This window comes from Petaurus breviceps, unplaced genomic scaffold, assembly GCF_028583685.1.
Source record: "Petaurus breviceps papuanus isolate PSGF00001 unplaced genomic scaffold, PetGlider_PUasm1.0 138, whole genome shotgun sequence".
Classification (NCBI taxonomy): Eukaryota; Metazoa; Chordata; class Mammalia; order Diprotodontia; family Petauridae; genus Petaurus; species Petaurus breviceps.
The window spans coordinates 18,729,836-18,743,285 of NW_027185694.1; the positions used below are offsets into that span (position 1 = coordinate 18,729,836).

General features: G+C 34.4%; 1 protein-coding gene across 2 annotated transcripts in view; it reads left to right on the forward strand.

The window, feature by feature from the left end:
• ADCY9 (adenylate cyclase 9) overlaps positions 1 to 13,450 on the forward strand; it is a 199,704-nt gene that overhangs the window by 135,862 nt on the left and 50,392 nt on the right. For both annotated transcript variants that reach the window (XM_069106579.1, XM_069106582.1), the window contains exons 5-6: positions 578 to 680; positions 11,606 to 11,814. In XM_069106579.1, coding sequence (XP_068962680.1) covers positions 578 to 680; positions 11,606 to 11,814 — 312 coding nt within the window. The remainder of the gene's footprint in view (positions 1 to 577; positions 681 to 11,605; positions 11,815 to 13,450) is intronic.

Consider the following 13,450-nt stretch of genomic DNA (forward strand, 5'->3'; position numbering starts at 1 on the left):
GGGGTGACCTGGGAATCAAATCCAGCCCAGAAATAACTGGCCTGTAACCTTGAGCAAGTTACTTAACCCCGATTGCTTTAAAAAAAAAAAAAGAGTTCCCTACACCAGTGAAATTCCAGGTACAGCAGTCCCCATCCCTATTGCCAGCTCAGAATTATTTTTTAGCTTGAATTTGAATGATCCAGATCAATATAAACATTTTCAGCATGGTAATGAAAAGAGCATGCCAATATTTTGCATTGTCTTATATGATGTTTGTGTAACAAACAAACTGGATATACTGTCTTGTAATGCTGAATATAGCTAATGTGTTTTCCAGAGTAAGGTTCAATTGTTCTATGTTATAACTATACTAATGGTCTTTCTTTAGCATTTGAGGAATATAAGAAACGTTAGTGTTTAGGCATACAAAGGACTTGTCCAGAGACAAAAAGAACAATGTTTAGAAACAACAATTATACAAAGTTTAGATTTCTATTTCATGACACCCTTTATAAATGATATCTTTGTAACCATTTATAATATTATTTATAGTCAGCATAACTACTATTATTATTTTCTCATTTTTCATTTCTAGCCTGATGAAAGACTACTTCTTTAAGCCACCTATTAATAAGCTGAGTTTGAATTTCTTGGATCGGGATCTAGAGATGGCCTATAGGACCAGCTATCAGGAAGAGGTAACTTTTCCTTTATTTTTAGTAGCAATTCTTTGTTGTTACTGTGCAGTAAATTAATGATTTTGTACCTGAAAACCTTTTTTTTGGTTGAAATGTAAATGATGATATCAGTCTCTGGTGTCTAGTCATCCCCTGAGGAAAAAATGTTTTTTTATCCTTCTAATCACCCAGAATTGTATTCAGGAAACAAAGATGTATCTCTTTAGAGCTTGTTATGGTATATGGTATGGCATCTTGATCTGATCCTGATTTCTCCAAGACTGTTTTCCAAATGTTCCAGCAGTTAAAAAAAAATCTTTACCTCAATAATTTGTGTTCTTAGGTTTATTGAACACTATGCTACTGTATGTGATTTATTCTGGATATTACATCTCTAATCCCTTTTTATGTTTTACCAATGTCCAGTAATTTTAATGATTACTGCTTTCTAGTGTCACTTAAAAAGTGTCATTTAAAAACTGGTATTGCTAGACCCTCTTCCTTGCCACTTGTTTTCACTGTTTCCCTTGAGATTCTTGACATTTTAGTCCCCTAAATAAATTTTATCAAAACTTAGTCTCATTTTATAAACTAGTTCTTTGGTAGTATGATATGGTGCTGAATCTATAAATTAATGTAAGTAGGATTGCAATGTTATTAATATTAACACAGCCCAAACATGAATTCTTCAATTCTCTACTATGCATTCTATAGTAATTTTAAATTTAATTCTTTTTTCTTTATTTCCCTTTTTTTGGTGGGATGGGATTGTTGGTAATGTAAAGAAAAGCTGAAGATTTTTGCTGGCTTTTTTATGTCTTGTTACTTTGCAAAAGTTATTAATTTTAATTGAATTCCTATAGGACTCTAAGTAAATCATCGTATCATCTGAAAAAATGATGATTTTGTTTCTTCTTTGCCTGTGCTTATTCCTGAAATTCTTTCTTTTTTTTTTAAATCTTACCACTATAGCTACTATTTGTAGAACTATATCAAATAATAGTAAAGACAATGGACACCCTTACTTTACCCCTTATCTTACTGCAAAAACCTCTAGTGTTTCTCCATTATAGATGATACCTCTTATTGGATTTAGATAGATAGTATCTACTATAAGGAAAGTATTCCTTTTAAAATAAAAGGGTATTTGCGGGAGGGGAGGGGGGAGGCTAGGTGGCACAGTGAGTAAAGCTCCAGCCCCAGAGTCAGGAGGACCCAAGTTTGGGTCTGGCCTCAGACACTTAACACCCACACAAAAAAAACTAGCCATGTAACCTTGGGCAAGTTACTTAACCCCAATTGCCTTCCAAAAGGCAAAAAAAACAAACCCAAAAATAAAAAAATAAAAGAGTATTTTATCAAAAGCCTTTTCTGTATTTATGTAATCTTGTGATTTTTATTTTGTTTTTATAATGCTTATAATTTTCCAAATATTGAACCAAACTTGCTATTTCTTACATAAACCCAACTATGTCATAGTGTATAATATTTTATTATATTGTAGAGCTTCTTTGATAATGTTTTATTCAATATTTTTGAACAATATTCATTACCAATATTGGTTGTTAGCAAGGGTTGACAAAGTGTGATCTACCCATGGGTCAAATCCATCCCACAACCTATTTTTGTATGGCCTATATTCTAAGAATAGTCTTCACATACTTTAATTTGAAATGTAAAAACCATTCTTAGCTTATAAGTATACAAAACAGTTGGTGGAGCAGATTTGAATCTTGGCCTATAGTTTTCTTCCTCTGACTTCTTTCTCCCTTAGTTTAAGTATAGAGTAATATTCCTTTCATAGAAAGAGTTTGATAGGATGCTATCATTCCATATTTTTGCAAATAACTTATGTAAAATTTCAGTTAATTATTCTTTGAATGGTAGAATTCACTTTTTTTCTTTTAATAAGACTAGTTCTCCCCATCTTGCCCAGACTGAAAATGTAAAGACCATCCATAAGCCCAGTCCCAAAACTGACTGGCACAGAAGCTTTAACCTGCTTTGTTTCCTACTTGATCCCCTTCTTAGGCAGTCTGGTGGAACACCACTTCCAGGGACTCACCATATTATTGCCAGACTTAGTGTGGACACCTGATCAGATTAGCCCATTGTAATATAGAATCCTTAAATTCAAATGATTTCACCAGCCACAGGATTATAGATAAACATTCATCATGATAATTGGTTTAGAATGCACTTGTAAATCTATCTGCTCCTGAAATTATTTTCTTTGGGTGTTCCTTTGTGGCTTCTTCAATTTCTTTTTCTGAAATTAGGTTATTTAAATGCTTTTTTTTGGTCTATTAGTGTGAGTAGTTTACATTTTTGTAATTATCCATTTCATTTGAGTTATCATTTTTGCTGGCATATAATTGAACAAAATAGTTTATAACAATTTTATTTCTTCATTTATTGTGAATTCTCCTTTCTCATTTTTCATATTGACAATTTGATTTACCTTTTTTTAAAAAATCAGATTAGCTAGTGGTTTGTCATTTTTTTAAACAAATGCCTACTTTTATTCATCATTTCAGTAATTTTTTTGTTTTCAATTTTTTGACCTCTGATTTTCAGAATTTTTATTTTTGTGTTTAATTGGAGTTGTGTTTTTTTTTAATTTGGTGCTTTTCCAGTTTTTTTAGTTGCATTATCAATTTATTGATTTGTTCTTTCTCTCTTCTGTTGATGAAAGTGTTTAGAGATAAATTTTCCCCTAAGCTAAGAATTGCTTTGGCAGCATCCTCCAAAATTTGGTATAATATTTCTTCATTGTAATTTTCTTTAATCAAATTATTATTTCTATAATTTGTTCTTTAAAACAAAAAATTCTCTAGGTTTGATATATTTAATCTCCATTTCAGTTTGAATTCTTTCTTAAAAGACTCTTTAGTGATTATATTTTTTTTATTGCATTGTGGTCAGCAGAGGTTATATTTAACATGTCTACTTTTTTGCATTTACTTGTGAGGGTTTGGGGGTTTTTTGCTCTACACATGAACAATTTTTTAAAATATATCATGCACAACTAAGAAATTAATAGTTTCCTTTCTGTTCCAATTTAATAATATTAGAAATCTGTCATAACTAACTTTTTTCCTAAAATTGTATTCAGGACTTTAACTTCTTTTATATTTATCTTTTTGTTAGATTTAACTTCTTTTTTTATTTATCTTTTTGTTAGATTTATTTCAGTCTGTAAAGGGCATATCAAAGCCTGCAACTATGATATTTTTGCTTTTGATTTCTCCCTATAATTAAGTGAACTTTTCTTTTAAGTATTTAGACACTGTGCCATTAGATGCATATATATATTTTTTTTTCATTATTGATATTATATAATTATTTATGGTAGTTTTAAACATAATGTAGGGGTTTTTTTGCCTGCTTTTAAGTCAGTTTTTTGTGTTGCCTAAAATCATTTTTGCTAATTCTTGCTTTTTAAAAATTCATCTGAAGCTTAGTAAATTTTGATCCAGCCCTTAATTTTAACTCTGTACAAATTTGTATGTTTCTTAAAAACAATATATTGTTGGAGTCTTCATTTTCTGGGTGAATTATACCTTTTACCTCTCTACTTTTAAGACTAGATAGATAGGTTTGGGAAGGATTTTTTAAGGTAGAGTTTGGGATAAGCATTAGTTGGTGAATAGATTTAGAGGCTCTATTCATCTTACTTCAGGTTAATTCAACAAATATTTTAAAAGTACCTACAATGAGCCAGGCACTGGGTTTAACGTCTGGAATTAAATTTCAAAAATTAAACAATCCACACCCTAGAGGAACTGACATTTTATTTTGGGCAAACAGCATGTCTACAGATAAAGAAATGCCAAATAAAAAGAAAATAAAATGTAATTTCAGAGTGCTGCTAGAGCACTAACAACTAGGAAGATCAGGGAAGGCCTTGTATAGGAGTTAGCATTTAAGCTGGATCTTGAAGAAAGCTAGGAATTCTAAGCTATGGTAGTTGTCCAGGCTATATAAAACCCACAAAAAAAAAAAAAACAGTTCTCAAAAGAATTGAAAACTATTAACAATAGTATAAAAATTGTTCCAAATCACTAATAATAAAGGAAATGTAAACCAAAACAATTCTGAGGTTTTAAAAAGTGACAAAAGGTAAAAATAGAACTAAGACAGTTTCATTACTATACTGTTGGTAAACTGTGAATTGTTCTAACCATTCTGGAAAATAATTTGGAAATTATGACAAAAAGTTGTTAAAATGTCCAGAGATCTTTGGCCCAGAGATCCTGTTGCTAGGTATATACATCAAGAAAATCAGACAGAAAGTTACTATTCATCATATACACCAAAATGTTCATAGAATAGCTTTTTGTGGTTACAAAGAACTGAAAACAAAATAGATAACTATTAATTAGAGAATAGATAAACAAACTGAGGCATATGAATGTAATGAAATATTACTTTGCCATGGAAAATGACAAATATGAAAAATTCAGAAAAATATGGAAAGACTTATGTGAACTAAAGCAGGGTAAAGTGAGCAGAACCAGGAAAAAAGAAGCAATGACAACATAAAAAAACCCAAAATATTATATCACTTCTTTTCTTTCTTGACCCACTTTTTAAATAATGCCATATAATGCCTTTTACCAACTACAAAATTTTTATGCCCACAGTTTTGTTTTGTTTTTTTTTAAAGAAATTGGGGTTAAGTAACTTGCTCAAGGTTACACGGCCAGGTGTTTCTGGGTGGATGCTAAATGTCTGAGCCCAGATTCGATCCCCAGATCATCCCGACACTGGGGCCAGTGCTCTTATTCGCTGTACTACCTGGCCGCCCCTATGCCCACAGTTTTAAGTGAAAGTTTAAAGAATTTAATTTTAAGATACCCTTTGAGACTAAATAGAATTGTTTTTTTTTTCTTTGAAAATTCCTTTTTGTGATTTAGGTTATTATCTTTTGTCCTTTCTACTTTCTAGCAATTTCATAACAACTTAGATTATTAACCTGTTAGAGCAGGCATGGGGGTCTAGTTCTATCTAATACTAATTAACTATATGATCGTAGGCAAGTCATTTCCTCTTATAGGTCTTAGATTCCTCACGTATAAAATCAGGAGGTTGAACTAAATACTTATGAGGTATCTTCTAATACTAATGATCTGTGATTATGTCTCATGTAAATTTCCATCAGAAGTTGCCCAACTTTTCCATGGTATGTGGTATAGAAAGTTTGAATACACACATATACACATGTATATCTATAGTATTTTTGTATGTATCATATTTATATATGCAAATATATAATGTACTATAGTATTGGGTTTTGTTGTTTTGGGTTTTTTTTTTGCCTTTTGGAGGGCAATTGGGGTTAAATAACTTGCCCAAGGTTACACGGCTAGTTGTTTTTTTGTGTGGGTGTCTGAGGCAGGAACCGAACTCAGGTCCTTCTGACTCCAGGGCCAGTGCTTTACTCACTGCGCCACCTAGCCGCCCCTTGTAGTATTATTGAAAAGGAGATATTTAAAAATCAATTATTGAATATATATATTATTCCAGTGTTAAAATATACATTAGATTTTCTAGTTAGAGTTAAGGAACTTTGTAAGTCACAACTGACATTTTGTGTAAATATTGTAGTAATGTTTAGCAATATTGTTTAATAAATAGTTTTATAACAATTTTGTAACTATTTTCTAGAAATTCTATTAAAACTGATACTTGACATCGATAAATCATTTTACATTTTCCAAGGCATTTTCACATTCATATGTCATTTAATACCTCACAATAAGATAAGAAGCAGCAAAACATCATACATAGAAAGCTGGCCCAGGAGTCAGGAATTCTGGGTTCCTGTCCTCCCTCTAACACACACTGATTTTGTGAATATAGGTAAATCACTTATCTTCTAAGTGCCCCAAGCATTTCCCCATTTTTGCCTGTGTATTTTGCCAGTGTTCATCTTTGGAGGAAACTTCCACACTTGGAGTACCCCACTGATGAAATCACAGATTTGGAAACCAAAAAAAAAAAAACCAAAAACCCAGAAGGTGGCTTGGGGCAAGTATTGGTGAAGGTGCTGTGTAAATTCCCAAAAGGAGTGGCTCACTGCTCTGGGAGACTAATTGTGCTAGGACAACTCTGGGAACTTGAGGTATTTTGTGCTCATTCGGGCCATGACAGCACCATTTCTTCATTTTGTCTTCTGTAAAATGCTGGCACCACCACCCAAGACAAATTTGGAGGACTACTGAACCAAAGGTCATAAAACCCAGGAGATCTGTACTATCCCAGTGGAGCAGAACAAGTCTTCCCACCACTACTACCCAGAGCCAAGCTGCCTGGGAAGCCCTGAACTACACACTTAAAAGACACTTGGCAGCAACCCCCCACTGGCACAACGAGCCCCTCTTAGAGCATCCCAGCTGTTGTCTCTGACCTCATCCCAGCTGCTGACTCATCTGGCCACTTCTGATTTCTTAGTTCTGAGACATTTCCTTTCCTTCCCCTCCCTATATGTACATCCTAGTTCAACTAGCCATGTTGACTCAGTTCCCTGTCTTTGAATTTTTCCCTGACCTGCTTACTCCCAGAAGGCATCACTATCCATGTCCTAGAACCTGCCTCTCTTACTTTGTCTCATTCATCCAAGTATTCTGATTATTTAGTTTTCACACCTAGTCCTCTGAACACATTCTAGCCAAGTCTTAAATTTCTCAGTATTCAAGTCTTTGGCATACCTGCCTAATTTAAGAAGGATCCTGTCCTGTGGACTCAAAACTTGCTTGACTCTGACCTACTCCTTCCCCAAAGACCCACAGTCAACTCCAATCCCTACTCTGGGCCTCAGTTCCATTTTGGGCAACTCTCTGGCCTTAGTCTGTCTGCAACCCAGGCCGTCTTTGGCAGTATCTTATCCCCATTTTACATATGAGGAAAATGAAGCTCAAAGATAGTGTGTTACTTTCCTAATGTCATTCACCTATTAAGAGGCAGAGCAAGAACCAGAATTAAAGTTTTTGACTCTAATCCAGGTCCCTATGTATCACACCATGGAAGATTTCTAAAAACCTAACCAGTAGCATATTTATTTAAAATAATATACAAACAAAATTCCAGTATGCCCCTTTCCCCCTATTATTAGTTTTAGCTTGAAATTGAGTTCATGTTAGCATTATACTATGAGCTTAAATATCCCACAGTGAAATTTAGTTAAATCACAATTTAATGGGGATTTTTGTTTCATACCCTCTGGAGGTATTCTTCAAGAGGAAAATAAGAGTCAATCATGTAACTAAATGTGAAGAAAATTTGTTTTTCAGTATAAATATTACATTAAAATCACATTTACATTATTTTACTCATTCATCTGAAAATGTGGAAGTAGAGTACGTAGAAAGTATAACCTATTGAAAAATCTGATGCATAAGCAAGTCAGTTTAAAAAAGACATGTGGAGGGAATTCCACAGAGCAATATCCTAGTTATGGGGCCCTGCAGAATAACATTTGAGGACATAGTCATTCTAGAGAAGAGGGTTATTTTTTTGTTGGAGGGGCAAAAGGATAAGGATAGAATTCAAGATAAGACACTTGCTTTGTGTCTAATGTTGAGAGAATTGGGTCGATGTTATAGAATGCGCCTTATCTCATGGACTAAATTGACAGGTGCAGGATGGGCACCTGCCTTTTTGAGAAGTCTTTTTATAGCCTGGAGCCCTGTCATATCAGGACCATTCTCCCTAATTGATTGATCCTGAATAAATAATTTATACAAAAAGATAGATGAATAAATAAAAGTGTTTTAACTTGTATAATATATTCACATTTTATCCCTATATTCCCTTCCCCATGAAAGTGCCTTATCTTAATAACAGTTTGTCAAAATAAACTGAATTATAGTAATTCAACCTGGATTTTGACAAAGAAGCAAACTAAGTAAGCTGAATAAGAAACAAAATTCTTTGTTTAACAATCTACCTACTCTCCTGTTTATTATTATCTAATTTTTGTAATACTAAGTAGTGAGCTCATTTTCATTCTTCCCTCAGTGGGATGAGCCTGGAGACGTAGTACAATCATGTCAAGAAATCACAAAACCAAGAAACTGCATCATTTGAGCTGATTAGGATTTTTTTAAAAAATAACATTTTAGTGCCCTTTGGATGCCATTGCTATAGATAGCCAATGAACATACATCAATGAAGTAGTAGACCTTTTAGGTATCTGTTGCTCTGTGTCTGTTCCAACAGAATACCTCAGCCATGAGATACCCTGGGCTGCCTAGGACTTATAGAATGGCCTGATTTGTGTTTAGGCCAGTCTCTGGAGGTTCAGGGAATTCCAAGACAGTATTTTAGTTTCATGCGTCTTGAGCCCAGAAAATTCCACATAACTTCATTGTTTTATATATGTTTTTAAAAGATGTGTCTTTGTGTATATAGTTGTGCATATATATGCAGCTGTATGTGTGTGTGTGTGTATATATGTGTGTGTGTATATATATACATATACATATATACATACATATATATATATATATATATATATATATATATATAATTAGGACTAGATTTGTAAACAAAAAAGCCTAGGTTCAAATTCTGACTGCCTGGGACTTAATTTTTAACTTCAGGCAAGTCATTAAATTTTTTTGCTTGCCAAAATGATACTCACCCAAAGAGAAACACCTGTGTCAAAATTTTGGTTTCTACATATGTTCCAAAGAACATAATGTTCTTAGTTCATCTTTTACCTCTTGCAGAATCTTATAAGTACTAGTGACTGTCCTGTGCTACCCAAAGTGTATATGTTATAGTCTGAGCAATGCTTTAGTAACTATAGATTCAACTTTCACAAATACAAACCTGTGAATTGGGAATCAATGACACATTGTACATGCATTGTATAATACTTCAGTGTAACTGCCTTTTCAAATACAGCTTATTTACTTGTTTTTTCATTTAAGGAGATGGTACAATTTCCTCATCTATTAAAGCAAGGGATTGGACTGGATAATCTCTAGGGTTCTTAACAGCTTTAACATTTTGTTATTCTCTGAAGACATGAGCTTTAAGATTCATTCAGGTTCTGAATTTCAGTGATTCTAGTCAGGATTTCTTTTGGTCAGTGAGATGCTTACAATTAATATTTCTCACTAGTGGCATTTTAAGACAAATTGTAAATTCTGCAAAAAGAGGAGATTTTAGGAAAAAGAACGCGACACTAGGAATTAAGAGACATGGGTTCTAGTTTGAGTCTTGCTATTGACTCTGAGCTACATTTTCCAGCTCTATAAAATAAAGACTGGACTGTCTGGTCTGTGAAGTCTGTTCTAGCTCTAGTGATCAGTGCTCTCCTATGACTTGAGTATATTTGTGAAAAACTTATTGATTATAAAAGTTGATATTTTATTTTAATGAACTAACAGGTAATGTGTAATATAATTAATGTAATGTACCATACTGTTCTAAATATAGATTGCTGTTTTTCCCACAAATCCCCTTTTCAAAAAATCTGGGCATAAATAAAAATCAGTATTTTTTTTCAACACATATTTTTTCTTTGCCTCCAAAGAGATCTCATTTTGGGGTGTAGCTAAACTATTGGCAGTATATTCTTCTAACAGTATTTAGGTCTGATCTTCTCTCTTTATGTTCTCTCTCAGTAATTACATCAGCTTCCATAGGTTTAATAAGCTTCTCTATGCATGTGATTGCCAGATTTATACACACACACACACACACACACACACACATAGAGGCCTTATTTTTCTCTTGAACTATGGTCCCATACTAACAATTTGCCCGTTGGACAGTTCCACATGCATGTTCCATAGGCATCTCAAATGCAGCATGTCTAAAATTAAACTCATTACTTTCTCCCCAAAACCTATTCCTCTTCCTGACTTCCTATTTTATATATAGGCTACCACCATCCTTCCAATAGCCTCTGTTCTGCTAGTTGAAGCCTTATAGTTATCCTTGACTCTTTATTCTCCTTCAGTTCCCTCTGCTATAGCCAATTAGTTGCCAAGTGTTGTTTGTCATCTGTCCCTTTCTTTCCATTTACATGGCTAGCCCCCCAGCCTAGTTTGAGCCCTCATAACTTCTGGCCTGTACTATTGAAATGATTTCCTGATTGGTCTCTTTGCCTCTAGCCTCTCCTCTTTCCAATTCATCCGCAACACTGCTGCCAATATTAGTATTCCGAAGTATGGCCCTTAACTGTGTTGTTCCCTTGCTCAGTAGTTCCTTATTACCTGTAGGATAAAAATATAAACACCGCTCAGTTTGGTATTTAAAGCCTTTCACACTCTAACTTGAACTTATCTTTCTAGACTGATTTTATATTATTTCCCATCATTCACTTCAGCCTAACTGACCTACTGCTTGCTGTTTCCTAAAATTGGTATTTTACTTCCTGGTACCATGCCTTTGCATAAACTATCCCCTATTCCTGGAATCTTCTCCTTTCTCAACTTTGCCTTCTAATTGTCTATCTCCTGTAAGGCTAGCATAAGTACTGCCCCCTACAAAAGGCCTTTTCTGATCCATTTCTAGTTGTTAATACCCCGTACCCCTCCAAAATTACTTTATATTTACTATGTGTATATTTTGTATTTCTTTTTTTTTTTTTGCTTTTTCGAGTGGGAAGGCAGGGTAATTGGGATTAAGTGACTTGCCCAAAGTCACATGGCTAGTAAGTGTTAAGTGTCTGAGGTCGGATTTGAACTCAGGTCCTCCAGACTCCAGGGCCAGTGTTCTATTCACTGCTCCACCTAGCTGTCCCTATTTCCTATTTCTTTATCTGCATATCTGTTGTGTTTCTCCAGCAGAATATAAGCTTCTAAGCATAAGGGCCATTTCATTTTTTGGTATATAGTAGGTACTTAATAAATACTTGTTGAATTGGAGTGAATTGGAATGTAAGATCTATTCATTCTTTTCCTTTTTCTTTCCCACATTCAAAACAGGTTATAAAAAATTCTCCTGTGAAGACATTTGCCAGTGCTACCTTCAGTTCTCTCCTGGATGTGTTTTTGTCAACAACAGTTTTCCTCATTCTGTCCATCACCTGCTTCCTAAAACATGGGATGGCTTCTGCCCCTCCCCCACCCGCTGCAGTTGTGATTTTCATCATTGCCATTCTATTGGAAGTGTTCTCCCTCATCATCTCTATTAGGTAAAGAATGGAAACTGTAGCATGACAAATCTTATTTGGGATTACCTAGTGCTACATTTGAGTATACCCATAAGGGATGAATTCTCTAGCCACATTTTTTTCTAGTGAAGAGGGACCCTCAATAGTCTTAGTCTTTCCTGGGTCAAGAGGGTATGTACCTACCTAGATCAGGTATCTGGATCAGAGAAAAGGAAGCTCCTCACTCCTGGCAGGTGGGGAGTATCCCAGTTGGGAAAAGATACTTGCAGATTTATGTTAGCAGTTTGTTTAAACAGAAAGAGAAAGACCTGTGACAGTTTTCCTTAGTAACGGTAATTGACCAGGGAGAGTACTCCTTGAACAAGTTCTAAGGTCTTTGGCCAGTGAAAGATGGAGTCTTTTGAAGGGTCATCCTTTCTGTCTGCAACAGAACAGCACTTCTGCTATGAAGGTGATGCTTCACTCAGAGAATATGAGCTAAGGAACTATACAAAGGATCTCTGTGCATTGAGGAAATTGAAGCATGAATTGGGGAGCTTGATCAGGGTGTCTGATCAGCATGATTAAAAGAGGAGAAAACCTAAAAGTGAGCTGAGAAGTCAAACACAGAGTGATCTCTAGGAGTTGATCATAGTGGACCAATTAGGATATAAATTATTCCATCTAATATGGCTAATTTGCATACTCAGTGAGTACTTAATCCTCCACTTGATTAGAGAACAGTGGAAGTTGGACATTAATAATAGCTGAGAATCCTATTTTTCTCATCCAAAAAAATGAACATTTACTCATTGTAAGGATGGCCTCCTTAACCAGCTGTGGTAATCATAGCTTGTGCTAAATCATAGCTTGTGTTTGAGAGTAACCAGACATTGCTATCTGTTGCCTAGGATGCAACCTCTAGAAGCATCTTTCTTCTGGTAAATTGAAAAAAAAAGCCCTGTAAGGTATTTAGCAATGTATTATGTTAATTTCATTGTTCATAAGGATAATTGTGTTATTAAATGTGGAAATAATATTTCCAAAAATATTTGAACTGGTGGCATAGGTTTTTTGGCACCATTTTCCCTATGCCATCAGCAGGAATAGTGCAGGTTGTTTTAAGGAAATATGTTGAGACATTGTTATCATTTTTATTATTTTTAAAAAGTTAACTATGACAATATTTTTGATGGTGTTGTTGATATTTAAGTGATCAGAGATAAAAAGTTAATTGACATCTGAAGTTCATAAAATCCTAAGGGACCTTTAGAAATCATCTAATCAAAAAAAAAAAGAAATCATCTAATCAGCTCCTTACTTGAAAGTACTTAATCTTTTATGAAAAAATATTAGAAACACAGGGTCACAGATTTGGACATTTGTTGTTCAGTCGTATCCAACCCTCTGTAATCCCATTTTGGGGTTTTCTTGGCAGAGATACTGGAGTGGTTTGTCATTTCCTTCTCCAGCTCATTTTATAGATGAGAAAACTAAGGCAAACAAAGTGAAGTGTCTTATGCAGGGGTCACACAGCTAGTAAGTATCAGAGGCTGGATTTGAACTCATGAAGATGAGTCTTCCCATTTCCAAATTCAGGGCTATATCTACTGCACTACCTAGGGGCCCAGATTTGGAAATGAAAGAGATCTTTCAAGTCATGTAATCCAATCCCTTC